This window comes from Natrix helvetica, assembly GCF_964273705.1.
Source record: "Natrix helvetica genome assembly, chromosome: 2".
NCBI lineage: Eukaryota > Metazoa > Chordata > Lepidosauria > Squamata > Natricidae > Natrix > Natrix helvetica.
In genome coordinates, this window is record NC_138552.1 from 93,217,690 (window position 1) to 93,239,780 (window position 22,091).

General features: G+C 41.2%; 1 protein-coding gene across 1 annotated transcript in view; it reads left to right on the forward strand.

Moving 5' to 3' along the window:
* The window catches only part of KIAA1958, a 101,649-nt gene extending 80,176 nt beyond the window's left edge, over positions 1 to 21,473 (forward strand). Inside the window, 3 exon segments of the mRNA XM_081940916.1 lie at positions 14,587 to 14,759; positions 18,654 to 18,675; positions 18,678 to 21,473. Of these exon segments, the coding sequence (XP_081797042.1) occupies positions 14,587 to 14,759; positions 18,654 to 18,675; positions 18,678 to 19,459 (977 nt within the window). The 3' untranslated portion in view covers positions 19,460 to 21,473.
* The last annotated feature ends 618 nt before the right edge of the window (positions 21,474 to 22,091 follow it).

Below are 22,091 nucleotides of genomic sequence, written 5' to 3' on the forward strand. Positions count from 1 at the left end.
ACATCCAGATCATTGTTGTAGCATAATAAAATAGCACATTCTTCGTAAAACTCTCTTGGCTTGCATTTCTGACATGTTAATTTTGTGAACTGTCATTCAGCTTCATATAGAGCAGGGGTCTCCAACCTTGGCAACTTTAAGCCTGTAGAACTTCAACTCCCAGAATTCCCCAGCCAGCAAGCAGAAGAATCAGGTAGAAATCAAGAATACAATGGGGCTACATGTAATGCTAGTTGCATTTAAAAAGTTTGGTTCTGCAAGTTTACAATGAAAATTAGGAGTCTGAATCACTATACTGTGCCATATTGTTTTCCAAAAGTCTTACTGAAAACATTTACTTTCAATTATATGTCTATATCACAGTTTCCTTCTGGTATTTAAGGAATATAATTTACTATATGCATGTAATTTGCAGGCTGTGAATTAGTAGTGATTAACCTAGACAAAATACTCTCTATGTTTAAGGGTCTATAATTCTCACTTGGTAACTACTAGGACTATATCAAACAATCATTTTAGGTAGACAGAAATGCTTGCAAGGGACAAATGCCTCCTTGCATAATGATAGCTACCTTTTTGTTCTTTGTGGGTTAATCCCATGAGCTATCCCACTCAAACTGTGATTGCAAAGGGGGTATGCTGGATTATAAACAGATTTGGGTGTGTGATTCTACCACTAAAAAGTAAGACTAAAAACATTGAAAAGAACTTTATTTTTAGGAATGCTGCAAAATTGCCTCAAGAATGAAAAGCGTTTGCAAGAGAGAGTAATTTTTTTGGCCACTAAAATCAATTTGACAAAATGTTTCAGTGGTTGTTCCATGTCCAGAAGACCTCAAAGGAACTGCCCTGAGCCTTCAGGCTGCTATTGCTGCTTGACAGCTTCAAGGGATAGATTTTACAAGTTGAAGTCCACAAGTCTTTTTTTTTTTTTGCCAAAAACTTTTTTATTTATTTTTAATTTTCAAAACAAACATAAAAATCCTCCTTCTTTACATCCTGTAGAAAGTGTATCAGTTGGTTACAAACGGTTTTTGTGCATCTCTTCTACCGTCATCAAGTATAATTCATATTAACTCTAGTATCTTAACTCAAATGTTTATACATATTACCATCATCATACCTCCACTTTTATCTGACTATAATTGTTTAAACGTCCTTCATCATAAAATATAGCAAAATTTAATACATAACCAAATACTGGCATTTCATTTACTTATTTATAAAATCCTCCATTAACATTAAATCCTTATATCCTATTCTAACTAAACATCCATAATATTTAATAACAAAGTTTTCTAATCCTCCTTTCCCCCCCCCTGCCCATTTTGCATAGATTTTGAGATCGGTTTAACCCCTTACCACCTGGGGCTTGGAAGGACGGCAGGGAGCTGTTGAACCCCCCCCCCCCCTGCCCGCTATGGATCATCCGCTCACCCTCTCTCGGATTTTTAAGAACTGCCTAACCTCCTATTATTGAGAACTGTAGATTATAGGCTCTACCTATTTTTTAGCCACCCCCACTTATTTCTTTAGTCACCACTCTCATCTTGTAATCTTGGTTGCCGCTCTGTCATGATTTTTAACGGGTAGACTCATTCAACACTTCTAGCACTCAGAATCGATCTTTAGCCCGGTGTATTTATTTTCATGTATTCGAGGTCTGACCTTATTTTACTGCGGGAGTCCCCCCTCTCGCAGGCATGGCCCTCCGCCCTTACAAGGGCCCACCTCGAGGACGGATGCATTAATCCAGAGAGGTGGAGGAAGAGGAGGTTCAGGGGTTTTTTGTTTAAATGTTTGTTAAGTGTTTTAGGGGGATCCAGGGTGGGGGGAGGGGGCAGTCAGACCAGGAACGGGGGCAGGGCCAAGCGAACAGGTGGGACTGGGGGAGAAGAGAGCGGAGTGGGGGAGGGGAATGAGAACGTCGTTCCGTTAGAGGGTTCCTACATCCCAACGGTCGTAGGAAGGGGTGGATGCGAGGACAGAAGAAGATCTGGTAGTCGGTTGGGAGACCGTGGGCGCTGGATACGCCCGGTCGTTTGTACCAACCCTCGTATTCTAGGTGGTCAGGGTTTACAGAACCAGGGCATGAGGCTGATGTTGTGTAACGCAAGGTCCGTGGTTAATAAGGCCCCCCTCATTTACGATCTGGTTTCTGAGGGGGAGCCGGACCTTGCAGGGATCACGGAAACCTGGTTGGGCCACGAGGGGGGCTTACCCCTCGTGGAAATGTGCCCACCAGGATACCGTGTATTCCATCAGCCTCGTGCCCGGGGTAAGGGTGGCGGGGTAGCGGTAATTATACAGGAAGGCCTGGCACCGAGAGAAATCACCGTACCGCAGATATCCGGGTGTGAGACTCTAGGTGTGAGATGGGGCCCAGGGAGTCAGTTGGGCCTGCTGATTGCATACTTGGCTCCTCGCTATGCATCAGCGGCCCTGCCAGAGCTCCTTGAGGTGATTGCGGAGGTGGCGGTTGAGACCCCCAGACTATTAGTTATGGGGGACTTCAACCTGCCATCGACGGGTGAATCATCCGAGGTAGCTCGGGAGTTCATGGCTTCCATGACAGCCCTGGACCTGACCCAAATAATTCAGGGCCCCACACACGAGGGAGGCCACACGCTGGACCTTGTTTTTATCTCTGGTCGGTGGAAGAGTGATCTGGGAATAGGGGAATTGGTTATTACTCCCCTGTCATTGTCAGATCACTCGCTTCTCCGTCTCAACTTCCCTTCCGCTACCCCCCATTGCAGGGAGGTGGAACCAGAAGATCTTAGATGGTTCCGCCCCAGGCGACTGATGGAACCTGATAAGTTCCAGACGGAGCTTGGGCCACTGCCTGTAACCCTCACCCGTGCCCGGATGGAGGACCTGGTGGCCGAATGGAATAGTGCGGCGGCCGGGGCCTTGGACCGGGTTGCGCCCTTGCGGCCTCTCCGGTGGCAGCAAACCACCCTGGCCCCTTGGTTTACCGAGGAGCTGAGGGTGATGAAGAGAGAGCAGATGGAGATCCTCTCGCACTGAATCTGACCGAACACAGGTAAGAGCCCATTTATGGACCTACCTTGTGGCACTAAGGGTGGCTAAACGTCGATACTATGCCACTCTTATTGCGTCCGCAGAAAACCGCCCTGCCTCCCTGTTTCGGGTGACCCGCTCCCTCCTTTCACAGAGGCCACGGGAAGCCCCTTTGCAGGGTAGGGTAGAGGAATTTGGGGAATATCTGCAGGATAAAATCGATCGGATCCGGAGCGAGTGGGTTTCCTTGAGTGATCTTGGGGAGACACCGGTGGAGAGTCTTGAGGTACCATGCTGGGAGGAGTTTGACTCTGTTGCCGCTGAGGATATGGACAGGTTACGTGGGCGACTGCGGGCCACCACATGTTTATTGGACCCATGTCCCTCCTGGCTTGTACTGGCAGCCTGGGAGGTTACACGAGGACTGGCTCCTGGGACTAGTGAACGCCTCGCTGAGGGAGAGGTTCCTACCAGCCGTCTTGAAAGAGGCGGTGGTGAGGCCCCTACTTAAGAGGCCTTCTCTGGACCCAGTAGAGTTAGCCAATTATCGTCCTGTCTCCAACCTTCCCTTTTCAGCGAAGGTTGTTGAGAGTGTGGTGGCGCAACAGTTCCCTCGGCACCTGGAGGAAACTGTCTATCTAGACCCGTGCCAGTCCGGTTTCCGGCCCGGGCACAGCACTGAGACAGCTTTGGTCGCGTTGGTGGATGATCTCTGGAGGGCGAAAGATGGGGGTTGCTCCTCCATCCTAGTCCTATTAGATCTCTCAGCGGCTTTTGATACCATCGACCATGGTATCTTATTGCGCCGGCTGGAGGGGATGGGGGTGGGGGGCACCGTGTTGCGGTGGTTCTCCTCCTTCCTCTCCGGTCGGACGCAATGTGTGTTGACGGGGGAGCAGAGGTCGACCCTGAGGCCGCTCACATGTGGGGTGCCACAGGGGTCGGTCCTCTCACCTCTCCTGTTCAACACATACATGAAACCGCTGGGTGAGATCATTCGAGGATTCGGGGTTGAGTGCCATCTGTATGCAGATGACACTCAGTTATACATCTCTACCCCGAACCACCCCAACGAAGCCGTCGAGGTGATGTCCCGGTGTCTGGAAGCCGTGCGGGTCTGGATGGGGGACAACAGACTCAAGCTCAACCCTTCCAAGACGGAGTGGCTGTGGCTACCGGTGCTCCGCTTCAGCCAGTTTGCTCCATCTCTGGCCATCGGGGGGGAACAACTACCCCCGGTGGATAGGGCACGCAATTTGGGCGTCCTCCTAGACTCCCGGCTGTCGCTGGATGATCATGTGACGGCCGTGGCTGGGAGGGCGTTCCACCAGGTGCGCCTGGTGCGCCAATTGCGCCCCCTACTTGAGCGGGATGCCCTTCGCACAGTCACTCAGGCCCTGGTGACTTCCCGTCTTGATTACTGTAATGCTCTCTACATGGGGCTCCCCTTGAGATGCACCCGAAGGCTCCAGTTGGTTTAGAATGCAGCCGCGTGGACAATCTTGGGGAGTACCAGGTACTCCCATGTAACACCACTTCTGTGCGAGCTGCACTGGCTGCCTGTGGCTTTTCGAGTGCGTTTCAAGGTGTTGATTGTCATCTTCAAAGCGCTTCATGGCTCGGGACCTAGTTATTTGCGAGATCGCATTCTACCCCATACATCCCTACGACCAATCCGCTCACACAGGGAGGTCTCCTCTGGGTACCCTCTGCTAGACAATGCGGGTGGGCGGTGCCCAGGAGTAGGGCCTTCTCTGTGATGGGCCCAACCCTCTGGAACGAACTCCCCCCTGACACTAGAACTACTGTTGATCTCCGCTCCTTCCGTAAGAAACTCAAGACCCACCTGTTCCGGCTAGCCGGCCTAGCCTAATCGTAATCATAACTACAATCTATTACTGACCTTCCTGGATGGCTTTTTAATATTGGAAATTTTTTGGTTTTAATTTGGTTTTAGACTGTTTTTAACTTGAAATGAGTTCGGGTATTTTACAGACCATATGTTTATGTTGGTTGTCTAATGTTTTGTTGTTCTTGCTTTGTTGTTTTATATGTACTGTCTGTACACCGCCCCGAGTCCCTGTGGGGAGAGGGGGGCGGTATATAAATTTAATAAAACTCAAACTCAAAACTCCTTTCCAAATCGCTGTTTACAATTTACATCCAATTTCCTTATACTATTATACCCATACATATATATAGATTATTATTATTATCCTTTCTTTATTTGGCTATATTCTATGTCACAACACTTTCCCCCTAATAATCAAAACTTAACTGTGTCTAATTTCTCTCTTTTTATTGTTATTGTTATTATTAATCTTTATATATAATCTCAGGTATCATTCAATATTCATATCCAATTATTGCTTATCATAACACTACACATTGTATACAGTATTATCATTATCAATTTTTTATTTGACTATATCTATTATCACTAAGTTTCACTAGGTTTAGCTAGTAGTTTTAAATTATACTCTTCCATCTATCAACCTGTATCTTTCCAATAACAAAACAATCTTATGTCCTCTGCCATTTGTGGTATCAATCTTCTAAACTTCTTCTTAATCAGCTTTGTATGGACTAGTCCTAGCAACTCCTTGCTTGTAAGATTTTGCATATAATCCTGATGCCCTCTTTCTACTTCTTTATTCCACTTGTCTTTAGTTATCAGCAGTGTTATCCATATTTTCGTTAATAAAGTTTCATAGTCCATAAATTCTTTACTTTTTTCTTCTTCTTCTATGTCTTGCCCTTTGAAAAAAGTTTCCTCTCCATTTATTTCCTCTTTCGGTATTCCATTCTTTGCATTTTCAAAAACAAACCAATTACCATAAATGTCAGCAAGTTTAATCGCTTTATATTCATTTTCCACTTCATTTTTGTGAATTTTAATCCCCTCATTTTGCATTTGGTGAGCATCATCAAATTTTCGATCACGTCTTTCTGTTAACTGTTCCAAAAGTTCCAGTTTTTGTTCAATCCTCTCATATGTATTTGTTAATTTTAATAATTCTGAAAATATTGTCTGCAGGCTTACAATCTCTCCATTTTCCTGACACTCTGCCATCTTAAACAAAGAGCTCTTGCTTGGAAGGTTTTTTTAAGTTAAAACATGGATTCACAAAAGCCGTTTTTTTCCTCTCTTCTCTGGTTGAAAACATGCTTCAAAGGAACATTTGGCTTACCCCTATTTCACTGTAATGAGCTGTCAAAACAAACTGCGAAGAAAGGGAAAAGTTCCACTTGAATACACAAGCTCCAATCAACAAAACCTCCCGGCACGTAGCACTTTTAAAATATTTCTTTTTTTATATCTTGTTTTATATTTCAAATTAGAAAAAGAGGTCCAGTCTTTAAATGAATTAATAAATTAAATAATAATACTCACAGCGATGAAAGAGGAAAGCTTTGGTTTATAAATCACCGAGAGTCACAGAAAAAAAAGATAAAAACAGAAGACTTAATCCGTCCATTTTAAAAAGCTTGTAAAGGTTTCATCCATGAAGATAGCATATTAAAAAATGGGATAACCACTGTCCAGAACTGTTGCAAGATTAATTTCGCCACTTGATTCTTCTATTCTTCAATTTAAATCAATTTTTAGGTTTTTATAGGCAATCTCTCTTTTAAAACAATGAAGATTCCTCACCAGCTGGAAACACTTTCACTTTCCATTCCTTCCATTTTGGGGCCGCCCCAACTTCATCAGCCTTGGCTGGATTTTTTGTCACCGGCTTGAAGAAATTTCTCTTGCTTCTTTCGGGGATTTTGCGATATCTCCGAGTTCAGCAAGACATATTCTTCCTGTTCACCGTCTCTACTGGACAGTTTAGATCCGTTTGGACCCCCCCAGTGGCAAAAGTATCGATTGCGATCTCAGAGCATTGAGACCACACATCGTGTCGTCGTGACTTCGCCCCCCCCCCCAAGTCTTAAAGTTGCCAAGTTTGGAGACTCTGGCAGTATAGAATCACTAAGAGGAGTCAAAAACATCAAGATCGGGTAGCAACTATGCAATCAAAGGCCCATTTCTTTTTACATGTGCTTCACATATGACTGATGGGAAAATGTGGGAGGGATCTTTGATCTCTGCAATTGCAGCTACCAGCTTGACTTTTTTTTACCTTTCCCAGGGATCCCAATTTGCCTGAAGTATTAGTATTAGATGTCAAGATAAACTGGATTCTAATCTCCTGTCAGATATAAAGCCTTTTAGATGAACTTGGATAAAGGCAGGAAATATTTACATACTGCTTGGACACCTTGGAGAAAAGCGTGGGATAAAAATCTAATACTTCTGAGTAGAAAGTAGTTGATAAAAGATAATTAATCCATAGAGAAGTCTCTTAAGAGCTCATTTAATGTTTTAATACATTGGGAGACCACTTCTATTGCAAAATGGAATGATGGATGGATAGATGGAAGGAAAGAAGGAAGGAGAAAGAGAAAGAAAGGAAAGAAAGAAAAAGGAAGAAAGGAAGGAAGCAAAGAGAGAGCGAGAGAGAAATGCATCACAAAAAGTATCTGAATGTTCTATTGATTTGAAGTAATAGTCTCTGTATATTATTCTTTTCCCTAATAGGGAAAAGAAAGAAGCATCATAGAATAAACTAGGAACAATGGTCCATGCAAAGCCATCAAAATGAACAAAAATGATGTCTTAGCAATGCTAAATCATATTAAAGATAGAAGTAAAACAATCCATCTTTGCATCTTGAACTGATAAAATACTTTAAAATCAGACTCACAAATGAAAATTGAGAAACCATAACTGCTAGAACTTTCTTCCTCCATTTAGGTAAATGTGGACTGCACTACTGTATCAAAATGATATTACAATTCCTCCCCTTGAGACTCAGTGCAGCCACTCCCGGCCTCTACCCGCACTCCCGCAATTCCAATTTCTGCAAAGGAGATTCATGATGAAAGCATCACAAAGGAGCGGGTCGTGGATTTTATACCTAGGCAAGGTCCACGGAAAGTACTGTATTTCCCATTTCTGTATATATAACAATAGTAAACAACAATGTGGATGCCTTAAAAAAAACTTTCCAAGATATTTTCTCCTAAATACCCTATATAACTCTAGAAATTATTGAGGAAGCACAAAATATTGATGGTAACAAGAAGCAGGCTAAACCTGGCCTAGACAAACACTTAAATTCCAAGTTCTATAAGTATACCAGAGAGAGGAATATATACCACATAGAGCAAGGGTCACCGATCTGTGGTTTGCGGCTTACTACTGGGCTGCAGGCTAATTGCCACTGGGCCGCATGAGGGGACAGCTGGAATGCATGCCTCTGCGCTCACACACAACCCCTCTCACACAAGCTTGTGGGAGCTCACGGCCCCACTGGCACACATGTGCTTGCCCCTCCCACAAAATCACCCCCTCTTTCTTCCCTTCCCCACCTGCTCCGGGCCACCAACCCTGAAACGTTGGGGAACTGTGATGTAGAGAATCTTTATTGTTGTGAAGTAAAAAAAAAAAAGATAGAGGGAAATCAAGAACAAGACCCTTCAAAGCAACAAGGCCTCTCTACAGATTATTACAAATAAGAATTATTGGAATACTGGCAGAGACATAATTCTTCCTCCAAGTCAAATTCTCAGGATCAGGATCAACTTCTTGATTACCTGTTGAAATGGAGAATTCTGTTGACATTCCAGAATGGCTGGAACCCCACTCAAAAAGGAACCATCCTTGGGTATTATTTTCCAAATCATATTACGGAGCACAAAATCTGCTGGCTTTTCAACTTTCACATTCAAACGGAAGCGATTCCTTTCAGCCACAAAAGTAAAATGTTGGATCAAATCATTGCAGAGACATCAGCCCTGCCCTTGACAAAGAGTAGTTTAAATGAACACCTGAGATAACCACCAGAGAAAAATTATGTATGAAGGTCAGGAAGCAGGGGTGATTAACTCCTCTGAAGCACTGCCAAATAGTGAACGAGATGAAATATTGAGAAAATTAAAGAATCCTAAGCAGACACGGTTAATAACACTGCAGTAGAATCTTTGACAGACTGTAAAGTGTGTGGGGGGGGGGGAGCTGCAACAATTATAATAAGGGAAATATACCCTTGATATATTTTGAGCCAACCTATGGCATAGAGCAGAAAAAAAAACCAGAAGAAATTTGATATGATTTATTTATTTGTTAAATTTATATGCTGTTCATCTCTCCAGTAAGGTGGTCTGGGGGGGGGGGGGTTTACAGACCATAACAAGATAAATAGTTTGTTGCAGGCTTCCATGATGCAACAGAAGGAAGTTCCTTTTGCATCGGATACTCAGTTTAACTGAGATGTCTCTGCATTTTTTCTTTCTTATCAAAATACAAAGAAATACCAAGGCCATTCAGAACTATAGAGTTCTGAAAATGATATTACTAGACTGGCTTTTAAATTTTGCCATGTGCTGTGACGGTTTTGCGTTACACTCAGAACTTATCTCAGGAACCTCCAATTTAATAAGTACATTAAAAAAAATGTAAGGCAAAATATAATCAGATTTCTGTCAACGCACTTCACTCCACAAGCAAATTAATAACATTTTAGAACATAGTGTTTTTTTTTAAAAAAAACCTTTAACATCCATTTACATTTTATCTCTTCATGCTTTTGTCTTCTTTAATGCCTTGCCCAAATCAGAGATTTGTTTAATTTGTACTTATTTTAATCTTGTATTTTGCATTTTAAATTTTATGTTGTACAATATGTGATGCTTCGATCACGAATAAACAAACAAATAAGATTTTGCAATCTCCAAAGTTTCATGTTTGCTAGATATGATAAATACAGTGGTATTTTGGTATTCAATATTAACTGGTTCCAGAAGATGCAATGAGTACCAACAATTTTTTTCAGAGAAGGAATTATATAGTGGGTCACAACATTGACAAGTTTTAGCTTGTATATTGAGTACCAAACAAACAAAGAGTACTAGGACAAAATTTTCCAGTCAAAATGCATTGAGTATCAAATTTGATGCGTTTCAAAGCAGTTGAGTATCAAAGTACCACTGTATCTAATAAACATAACAATGTTTATCAGTTATGGCAAATATTTTCACAATATTCTTCACACTCCACATAGAAAGACATTTACATTCATGAATCAATAACTTGCCCTCAATGGTGATAATAGAAAATTACAATAATATCTCTTAGCAAGACTTCTTTTGCATTTAAATATTGAAGCTGTATCTGTGATTCATGCTATTAAACATCCCTTTATCTTATATCCGACACCTTAAGTTCCTAGTGCCATTGTCAGCAAATTTTCAAATCAATCCCAACCAGCAATTATAGATCAGCTGTTGCAAGATTAATTTATGGAAATATCTAGGAAAGTTGTGAATTGTGCAGTTGTTGCCATTATTAGTAGAAGCCACTGAATATATCCTATGTCTAGATTTTATTTTGCACTTACCTTTATGAACCGTACTGTTCTTGTCTTATTTTTTTCTTGTTATCTCATTTGTTTCATTGTAATATTCACTAGAAGATGCTGGGCCAATTCATTTATAGCTATGATTCCTTGCTATGTAATTCATTTTTTTTAAAGGGACACAGATTTGCATAAAACGTGTATAGCTTGATTTATGTTTATAGATTCAAATACAGAAATTATTCTCATTATAATTTCACCAGAAATACACATATATCTCAGTATAGCAGGGCTGACTAATGACACGTAAACTGTGCACATGATGAATTTGCTCACCTGGGCTCTAAGAATCACTTTCAAGATCTCTACTCTCTTTTAAAAATTATTTGTATTCATTTTACCTGGATACGTAATTGAAAGCCCTTTAAATAACCTTTGTGAAAAAGACAGAAGAGTAGAATAAACTATAGAGGGTGCTTAGTTGTCTCCTTCATAAATTTGGAATCGAAAGATGACTGGATAAGCAGGGCCAAAAGTGAGAATGAAAGGTCAGGCAAAATCAATGACATTCCAACCTTCAATTTTAATACTGGAGTTTTCAACGAGTGGTAGGAGACCCTCCAATATTAAGTCTCCATTTCACGCAATATTGCATAAAACTTAAACTTAAAATTGGCAATTGTTGACATATCAAGATGTCTTGGGATCCTTCATCAACCAAGCAAGCACTCGGTTCAAAAGAATGACAAACTGTAAAATTGGCTGTGGACCCTTCTATATTGCTAACTGGCCAAATATCTTGGCTGCTATATACCGCATATTTATTTTGGATATTTTTATTGTTTTTGAATGTTTTTAATATTTTGATATTTTTTTAAAAAAATTGCAAGCTGCCCAGAGTCGTTGAGTGAGATGGGAGACTATAGAAATTGAATGAATGAATGAATGTGCCAATGTTGGTTGGTAGACTGCTACATAAAGTATGCTTTTTGCTCTCTCTCTGTCTCTCAGCTAACCTTGTAATAATTCATTGAGTAATAAAAGCAAGACACATTCATCTTCTGTTGCCACTGGCTTTTTGTAGTCTCCAGTGTACTGATGATTTTATGAGAATTTTTGATAAAAACCAAGAATACATTCTTAATTATTATTTTTTAAATGACAAAGACCCTTGAAATGCTGCCTTGATCATGAGATAGAAAGACTGACATCCTGCAGTTCAAGCAATTCAAGCAATACCCTCTTAGTTGCTCTCCCTCTACTGACCAAGAAAGCAGTGTGGGATTCAATTTTTTTTACTACCGGTACTGTGGGCGTGGCAGGGGAAGGATATTGCAACATCCCCATTCCCTCCCCACCCCACCAACCTGCTTTCCAGCTCCTGTTGTCCTGTTCAGGGCAACAAAAGATCAGCTGGGAGGCTGGGAGGCAACAGGGGCGGGGCCAGCCGATTTGCTGGTTCTCCGAACTAGTCAAAATTTCCGCTACCGGTTCTCCAGAACCTGTCAGAACTGGCTGAATGCTACCCCTGCAAGAAAGCAACTTTCCACATTATGTTACTTTAGCCTGGCATTTCAAAAAAATCTGTTTGAATCTAGGATGAACCCAGCTTTCTTGGGAGGTCAAGTCGGGGAGGGGGAGTTATTGACAAGCATGCTTCATTTTAACCACACTGATATCAGTAAGAGATTCTTGTGGATTTGTTACCCAAATGCATAGTAGGTATGTGTGACATTCCTAAAGACTTCTTCTGCTTCCAACACTCACTCTGGGAATGCATAAAGCATGCTTAATGAACAATGCAACACAATAAGCTGCTTTCCCTAAGTATTCTTGGCATAGCTAGAGAAGTACCTCCTTAGCTAAAAGGTGACAGAATATAACAACACATATACAATAGAATTAGTGTTGCAAGTAGAATACACATCAAGGGACTTTCTTGTTTGAAACAGATACCTTTGCTGGATGCAACATTACTTTCCAGTCTTATCTGCACATTGCAATATTACTTTCTTTTATTATTTTTTAAACATCCCCCCCCCCCTCCATTGTGATGGTGAGCCAAAGATCAGACACTTGTAGTCATGGAATTTGAGCATGTTTAAATGTCAGCTTGCTTGTAGTTGAGATTTCGACATACTGAAAATCAGTCCAGAAAGTAGGAATTATGAGGGAAGAATGACCCTTCCCTTTTTGTCCCCCATTTGGTCCAGTTTTTGAAGCGCTCTAGGGAACCCTATGGTGATCTCTGAACTTTGCAGACATTTCATTGCTAAATTAGAGAAGTCAAGTTGATTCTGCACAATTTGCCTTTATCAAGTTACAATGAGACCTGCGGCTTGTTTCTCCTAGTGTTGCCATCAACTTGTCCTACAGAATGAATTACCTAGCAACATTAATGTCCCTCACTAAACATTGTAGGTTCACTAACCCTTGGAGGGAGGGTTCCTCTCTGAAATAGGGAAAAAATAGATATGTGCACATGGATATAGTTGGCAGGAAATTATATCTGATACATTGACCCATGGTTTACAGACATATTTTTAAAAATATATTTTCATCCAGCTTTTTAATACAAAAAGATAACGGTAAATTTTCCCTCAAGCTAAGCTCAGCTCTATCAACTGCGTGGGTAGATGTCAATGCATTTTTCTTGGCAATAAAGTTCTCTTGGTTTGTGTCATTGCTTTCTTCTGCTTTTAATGACCTGATCTACCATACTTTACAGTACATTGCTGTATTGATGTTTGAGTAAGACAAATATTAAATGTTAAAAATAAATAGCCAACATATTTTTAGTTTGGTTATAGCAGTGATAGCGAACCTTTTAGACACTCAGTGCCCAAACTGCATGCGCACACATGCCCAAACTGAAAGGTCTGTGAGCGTGCACAAACATGTGTATGTGCTGACATGCATGTGCACATACACTGACATCTGCACACATGTGCTGACATGCACATGCACATACATGAGCGTGCATGTGCTGACATGCATAAACATGCACAAACATGTGCATGCATGCACAAACATGTGTGTGCATGCACAGCAGAGACCCGAAGACCAGCTGGCTAGTGGGAGGTGGGGCATCCCAACACTGGAAGCGCAGCAAGAGGTAAGATCTTTTTCTTTTGTGAGCTTCTGTTTCGTCATTTGCAGGGAAACAGAAGCTCACGAAAGAAACGCCACAGATGTCTGACCTGGGGCGACGGTGCGCATGCTAGCAGAGAGGGCTCTGCATGTACACGTGCCATAGGTTCGCCATTACAATGTTATAGGTTCCATCCCCTGCCTTCAGGCTGCGATGCAATGAATTAGCATGTTATTTCACCTGTAAGGATGATCATGCCTGGAATTTTACATCTCGTCACTATGACAATCTTAATATGACCTGCACTAATATATTAAATGTTTCTTTAATTGAGGGTGAGATTCCTGCTTTGGCTCCTGGAGGATGCAAATCTGCTCCTTTAAAATTAACAGGAGTTTTGTTTATTTGCTTGCTTGCTACTTTGTTTATTATTGATTTCACCTGGGGCTTGATTACTCCTAAATTATAAGCATGTCTTTTATTCTTGTCAGAACAGGTGTAATTAGATCAGGGGTAGGTTCCTGCCAGTTCTAACCTCTTCTATAGAAAAGGTTCCACAAATCTACTGTGCCGTTTAGAACCAGTTCCAGCTCCCTCCCTCGCCCGTCCGCACCATGTTTGCCCCACCCGCTGCTCACTGATTGGCTGGCTCACCAATCGCCCCGCCCACCTCTAAGAGTCCTATCTAAACCTTAAAGTCTTAAAGCTGTAAAGTTTGAACACCCCTGTTTTTTTTTTCTAAAGGGTTAGGGGTGCAAGGGTCTTGTAACTTGACAGCTTTAAGACTTGCATGCTTCAAATGCCAGAGTTTCTGAGACAACATTTTGGTTGCTAAACAAGAGCGTTGTTAAGTGAGTTTCACCACATTTTACAAGTGGGCCATGCCCACCCAGTCATATGACTGCCAAGCCACTCCCACCTAGTCACATGGCTGGCAAGCCACTCCCACAAAGCAGGCCACACCTACAAAAGAGGTTCTAAAAATTTTTGAAACCCACCACTGAATTAGACCGATCACTGAAGTAAGGGCATGAATTTTATGCTGCATTTTCTCTTGTTTTTCAGCCTATTCAACAAAGCGGAATAAATTCCCCATCTTCAATTTTTACGATGACCTGAAGTACCTTTGTATCAGTGCTGCATGCGCAAATACAGCTAAAGCAACTTTGTACGCTCTGAATGTGTGGCGATATTGGTGCATGACAAAAGGCCTGAAAGATTACATGGAGATTACAAAGGTGAGGCCCATGATTAAGATTACCTGAATCTTAAGATTTTCTTGGCAGAATGGCTAGGTTAAGGTCAGATAATAAAAATATTATTCCAGTGTTATACCAACATTTAGGGGGACGCGTTGGCTCAGTGGCTAAGATGCTGAGGTTGTCGATCAGAAGATCAGCAGTTCAGGGGTTTGAATCCCTAGCGCCGTGTAACGGAGTGAGCTCCTTTTACTTGCTTCTGCCAATCTAGCAGCTTCTGCCAATCTAGCAGTTCAAAAGCACGTAAAAATGCAAGTAGAAAAATAGGGACCACTTTGTGGGGAAGGTAACAGTGTTCCGTGCACCTTCGGCATTTAGTCATGCCAACCACATGATCACTGTTAGATTGGGTAATGGAGAGGCACACACAGGCTAACGGTAACAACAGTTCTTTATTAACAGCAACAAGTGAGAACAATCCAGCGAAGGTTGAGTATAGGGAGCTGTCAGATCCTTCGTCCAATAGGATTAAACCTCTGTTTCTGCCGGAACAGAGGACCTTGGTGGAAACCACTGGAAACCACTGTAGTTGGTATAAGTATCTAACACCCACGGAGATGTCTTTGGACAGCGCTGGCTCTTCGGCTTTGAAACGGAGATGAGCACCGCCCCCCCTAGAGTCGGGAACTGGTCACCTCCCCCTAGAGTCGGTCACCTCCCCCTAGAGTCGGGAACTACTAACGCATATGTGCAAGGGGAATCTTTACCTTTATACCAACTTTATTCATTTCCAGTGTGTTTCCGAGATCAATTTAAAGTGGTGATCTTAATCATCTAAACTCGAGGTGAGAAACTATGGATCTTTATAACTAGGGGACTTTAACTCCCAGGATTCCTGAGCCAGCATGGCTGCCTCAAGAATTCTGGGAGTTGAAGTATACTGTAGCTTGTCTTACAGTATTGGTGCTGGTGTGGTTTCATTAGAGTACTATTTTCTGCTTGATTATTTATCTGGTGTTAACCCCTGCTTATCTAGGTGTTGGCTGCTGAAGCGTACCAAGGACTCTAGAGTTCAATCCTGACCTTTATGTATTCTCCTATATTATAAAATATAACCCGTATATGAATATAAATATAGATTTTAAATATAACCTTCTAACCTAACCTAACCTAACCTAACCTAACCTAACCTAACCTAACCTAACCTAACATAACATAACATAACATAACATAACATAACATAACAATATATTTTTGTGTTCTTCTTCCTGTCCCTTCAGTTTTGAGTTGGGGACTTTTGGGAGCTGCTTGGACAGATGCAAAATCAAAACCTTTCTGTGCAGCCACAGAAGTGAGTGTGCAGTTCTCACACTTTTCAGGAAACAACCTATTTATTTATCCAATTTATATGGCTGCCCATCTCATGGAAAATGACTCTGAGCAGCATAGAACCATCTGTTAAACCTATTTATAATAAAGCAGCCTTCTTCTACAGTGGCATGCATGAAGCTTTAAGCTCTACGCATTTCTCTTATAATTATGAAGAGGCATATGATGCTACATGCGTTAGAAATAAATCACTGGATGTCCTCAAAATAGCAACCAAATTGCGATAAACATCAACCCCGATCTATTTCAGAAATGTAAAGGATTGATCAAAAACGTTGCCTCAGAACCTGTCAGCATTCTGCAAAATGTTTGTTTTGTTCCAATCATCCAATGTGTGTTTTGTTCCAATAATCTTACCAAAGGATTTCAACGTTTCAAACTACTGCTATTCAGATCTGGCTCTCCGACTCCCCTTAGCTCCTTTTGTCACAATATGTCTGGCACTGAGCCCGTGTCTCCTTGCAGCTTAATAAAGTCTGACGTGCAGATGTGAGAGAAGATAGCTGAAATTAATCTTGCGATGAAGAGGTCGCAAAGAAAAGGTACCTAGCAACTTTCTCTGTATCAAAGGCAGCGTCATTTAAGCTTTCCTCCTGGTTTTGCCAGCTTTATTGTAACCCGTTTAGAATTTTCTTTTTAATTATGAGTTTTATAGCAGCAGTAAGATGATCTGAATAGAAAGGCGGGAAAATTGATTTCCGCAATGGATGTGCGACAGGCAACCATCGCAATGTAAAATTCATGCAAATATGTATGTATATCTGTGGTGGATATGTATTTGTGTGTGTGTGCGTGTTTTCCAAATCAAGTCACATAATATATGATATCAAGTACACTTGCAAGTTTACAGCTGACATGTGATTCAGTGAAAATAACAAATAACATCAGCTGCACCGTTACATAATATTTATGCAATAAGCTAATAATTATCAGGTTACAGCAGGTGTCAAGAGGATGCATAATCCTTCCTGACTCAGACAGGAAATAAAATTCCTCCTTGAATATGATATTTAAACAAGCACAGAGGGGAATTTTCCTTAAAGACCATTGCAAGCTTTAGAATTTTTCTGAGATACAGAAAGAGGAGAATGAACTTCCTCATTTGTCCTGCTGAAGATCTTCTCATACAATTCCTGCCATTATTACATTCTAAAGAAATTGCCAATTTAATGCATAGATGGATAGTTAATACCTTGTGCCTTTTTGGTGCTCTGTGTACTACAAAGAAGCTGGAAAAAATGCCATGTGGAACAAAGATGACTAAAGCCATTGTTATTGATGAATGATTTTATTTTATTTTTAACGATCACATTGAATTTGTAGTGTTATTACATTAAGAGAATTTTGGTGTAAGACGAAGAAAAGTAAGTTAAGTAAAGAAAATGAAGCAATTTAAATATAAAAAAAACTATGTTAACAAAAGCGATGGTAGTTGAAAAATAGAAGAATCCTATGTATCAAATATATAATAGTTGGGGTTAAGAAGGTCCATTGGTCTGAGTATTTGGTTGTCTATCAAACTGAAAACTGCCCATCAGTCATAGTGTGAGACCTTGGTAATGGCTTGCTACAAATCTCATACTTTTGGTGTTTGAGAATGCAAAAGCAGACAAAATGGAATAGCAGTCTGTAGGAACTACTAGACATGTTATCTTGAGTTCAGATTTGAGTGGATATGTACCAATACGAATACAATAGGCTTACAAATGTAGGAGTACAGCTGGCTCCATTTTAGGGGGGGGGGGAAAAACCAAGATAGTAATAGCACTTAAGATTTATGTACCACTTCCCAGTGCTTTACAGCAGTTTACAGAGTCAGCATATTGCTCCCAACAATCTAGCCACTTGAATCAACAAATACCGGAGACTATATCTTTGTTTTTTATGTGAGTGACATAGCTGGCATGTCATCCATTATGGCAACAAAAGACATTTCCTGTAACCATTGCAAAATGAAAGATGATACCTTTACAGGTAGTCCTCAACTTACAACAGTTTGCTTAGCGGCCATTCGAAGTTACAATAGCAATGAAAAAACTGACTTGTGGTCATTTTTCAGACTTATAACTGTTGCAGTGTCTCCGTAGTCACGTGAGTTACATTCGGATGCTTGACAACTGACTCACATTTATGACGGTTACAGTGTCCTGGTGTCATGTGATCATCTTTTGCAATAAGCAAAGTCAATGGAGAATCCAGATTCACTTAACAGCCATGTAACTAATTTAACAACTGCAGTGATTCAATTAACAAATGTGGTCAGAACAGTCATAAAATGAGGCAAAATTGACTTCACCACTTTGTCAATTAGCAACATAAATTTGGGGCTCAATTTATTATGTTTTCCTTAAGACAATGAAAAGTCTTAGATTTGCCCCAAAGTTGAGGAGGAGAAGGAGAAGCAAGTAACTGGCTTGTTTGTCAGAAGCACAATATATTTGTGGAAATTTCAATCCAATCCAAAATGAGTACCTCAAACAAAAGTATAGGGAAGGAAATAACCCATGAAATTTAATTTCTATCTTCTCGATTCTTATGACCCAGATTCCAGCAGTGAAACTCAATGAACCCTGGAGGATTTCTATTCCACGGTGAAGAAAACAGATGGTTCTGATTTTCTGGCCACATCGCTTCATGCCATCCATTGGGGATTAGACTGGATACTGAAGAACGATGGCATCAGTTTCTCCATCACAAGTGGAAGCTTCAACTCACCTACCAAGAAACTCAAGGAGAAGCTGAGGGTGCTAAGCAAGGCTGGGATGTCAGGCGCTCGCGCTCGCAACATTGTCTACTCCTCCCTTTCCGGTGAAGAAGAGATGTGGAGGATTGGGTGCTTTGGGGATGGATGTCCACTAGCTTTACTGTCCACTGTTGTAAAATATAACAGCCAGTTCCTGAATATGAGAACGTTGCAGGAACATGCTGACTTAATGTATGGTGACATTGAGCTCCTGAAGGATTCACAGAATCGGCCTTTTTTTGCACGGACAGATAATGCGAAACGAGAAAAAGGAATGGGCTTGAGTCAAGTATGTCATAGCCAGATATGCCACGAGCATGCCAAATTGCAGGGGCAGTGTCCCTACTGCCTCTTATACAAGTACATGTATATCCATCGTCCACCGTCTCTAATGGAAACCAGATCTCCTTTCTGCCTCATTGCTCGGAAGAACACTGTAGCTACGGAAAATATTTGGTATGAAGAACAGAGGATGGGATTGCGCTCGCTAAGAGGGATTGTTCCCAGACTAGCAAAAAAGATCAAACTTGATCAGTGTGAAAACTTCACTTTTGTCTCCTTCACTCAGGTCTCCTGCAAGCTTGGTTTGCTTAACTCTAACCAGTAATGGTTGAGCTAAATTATGGTTGAGAGCAGTGGTGGCGCAGTCATTAGAAGGCAGTAATGCAGGCTAATTTGGCCAACTGCAAGTAGTTCGATTCTCACCGGCTCAAAGTTTACACAGCCTTCTATCCTCTAAGGTAGGTAAAATGAGGACCTAGATTGTTGGGGGCAATACGCTAACTCTGGAAACTGCTTAGAGAGGGCTGTAAAAGCTCTGAGTGGTATATAAACCCAAGTGCTATTGTTATTGCTAAATATGGTTTTCATGACAATAATCTGTAGCATTTCCACATGCTGGATGGTTATGACTAATCCCTGTGAGTACTTCAGTGGGGAGAAGAACTGAACCTTTTCCTCATTTTGATCCATATAAAGATCACCCTGAAGCCATCTTTTCTATATCATAGGAAGACCCCTCCAGATGATACTGCAATGACTTTCCTCTTGATATAAATAGGATCAAGATTACAACAGAAATAAGGGCTTACAGGTAGTCCTTGATTTACGACCATAAGGTAGTCTTCGACTTACGAACCAGACCATCATGGTCATAAGTTGTGATGATCATAAAACAGGTCACCCACATGACTCCGATTCTACAATTTTTTTTTTTAGTGATTGTTTAGCAACCGCTGCAGTAACTAAATGAACCAATGGTTCACTACGGGCCAGTTTTGCTGAAAACCAGAAATAAATGCTAGTTTTCAGCAAAAATGTTGTAAGACATGGTCATGTGACCATTGGATGCTGCAAATGGCTGTAAATGTGGATCAGTTGCCAAGTGCCTGAAATGCAATCACACGACCGTGTTGGGGGGGGGGGGGGAGTGGCCATAGGAACTTCAGAACTGGGTTTTGTTTTGTCGGTGCCCCTGGGGAGATCTCTTGTAACTTCAAATGCTCACTAAGTGACCAATCGTAAGTCGAGGACTATCTGTATATATTTTACCGACTTATTCCCTTCATGCTGTTCAATTCCTGCCCATAGATGTGATTTATCCTAAGAAAAATATGATGATGTTAATTCCATCTCCTCAATTAACATCATTTCTGGCTTGGTCCAAAGCCGCCTATTCTTTCTGTTTGAATCTATAACTCCAGTTGTACAGAAAGGGGCGGGGGATAGGATATTTCCATTTACATGCCGAAATTCTATAAATTCAACTGACAATTAGAAATAGTACGGTTGCTGGTTTTTCCTTTAATATGTTTATTGAACATTGCTTAACATCATTGTTTAACATCATCGGAGAAGCCTTTGCTTAACTATATTATTTATAAGTAAATTATTATACTATGATGTATAGTAAAAACACTCCAATAGTAAGATCATCAGTACTTTTGAGAACTTCTGTTAGCCACCAGTCTTATGTCATCAAAACTTCAAATACTCAGAAACATTGATATATCAGTGTCGATTATACTCCATTACTTTATAATGGAAAACATTATAATAGGAGAATATCTGAGTATTGGAAGTATAATCCAAGCTCCCACAGCCTTTATCTGTCCCTTCCTTTTCTTCATAAATATGCCTTTTTAGCTCTGTTCGGCATACAGTTACATGAAGTCTTTGCTAGAATTAAACATATACATCAATTCACTTTGAAGACAGAGATTTGTTAGGGGTTGCAAAATGAATTTAGGCATGTATTAAAGAAACATACTAAGAATCCATAGTCATTGTTTTAATGAAGATTTTATATTAGACGCAGCTATTTTAAAACTATTTTGACACTAGGTTAATGTCAGACCAGGCCTGCATGATAAGTTCTAATTAAACTGATTCGTTGCACATACCTATGAACGGGTGAACTAACAGTTAGCACTCTTTTGATGTCAGATAAGAGTTCATGGAATTCAAGAGGGGTTGGACTTAGACCGCTTTTGAGACCATAGAGACTCTGGGCCAGTGAGGCCAAACCTTTTTGGCACCAAGTGCCCAAACTGTGTGTGCTAGAGTGCCGGACACCCAAAGACCAGCTGGTCAGCGTGCACATGCCTTTTTTTGCCATTTTCTGGCCCAAAAAACTACCTGAAAATGGCCCGAAAAATGTAAAAAACAGGATGTTTTTAGTCCATATTCTGGAGCTCTGGTGCCCACTAAGACGAGCTGGCGGCATGCAAAAATGCCCTGAAAAATACCCCCCAAATGCTCCAAAAGCATCCTGGTTTTTGACCATTTTTCAGGCTGTCATCAGGCTATCGTCTGTGCTCCAGAGCCCACGAAGACCAGCTGTCCGGAAACCAGAAGAACAGCTGGCAACGGCACATGTGCCCACAGAGAGGGCTCTGCGGGCCGCCTCTGGCACGCGTGCCATAGGTTCACCATCACAGCTCTAGGCTGATTCCTCTTTTGACTCCTCCCCCAGGCTCTGCTGTTCCTCCTACAGTTAAACAGTTTTCAGTCAGTCAGTTTCAATCATATTTGGAAAATGATTTTACATATTGATCTACACTGGAATACAGATTCATCTACGCTGGAATTAATACTAATTACATCCATATAAATCAAGATCTAGATACAGACACACATTAGGCTTAAAAGAGACCAGAGTGTGTTGGGGGTTTAAGGTTTTTGCAGAGATGTAATGATGTCTAATTAAGTAAATAATCTTTCATTAATTTGCAACCTAC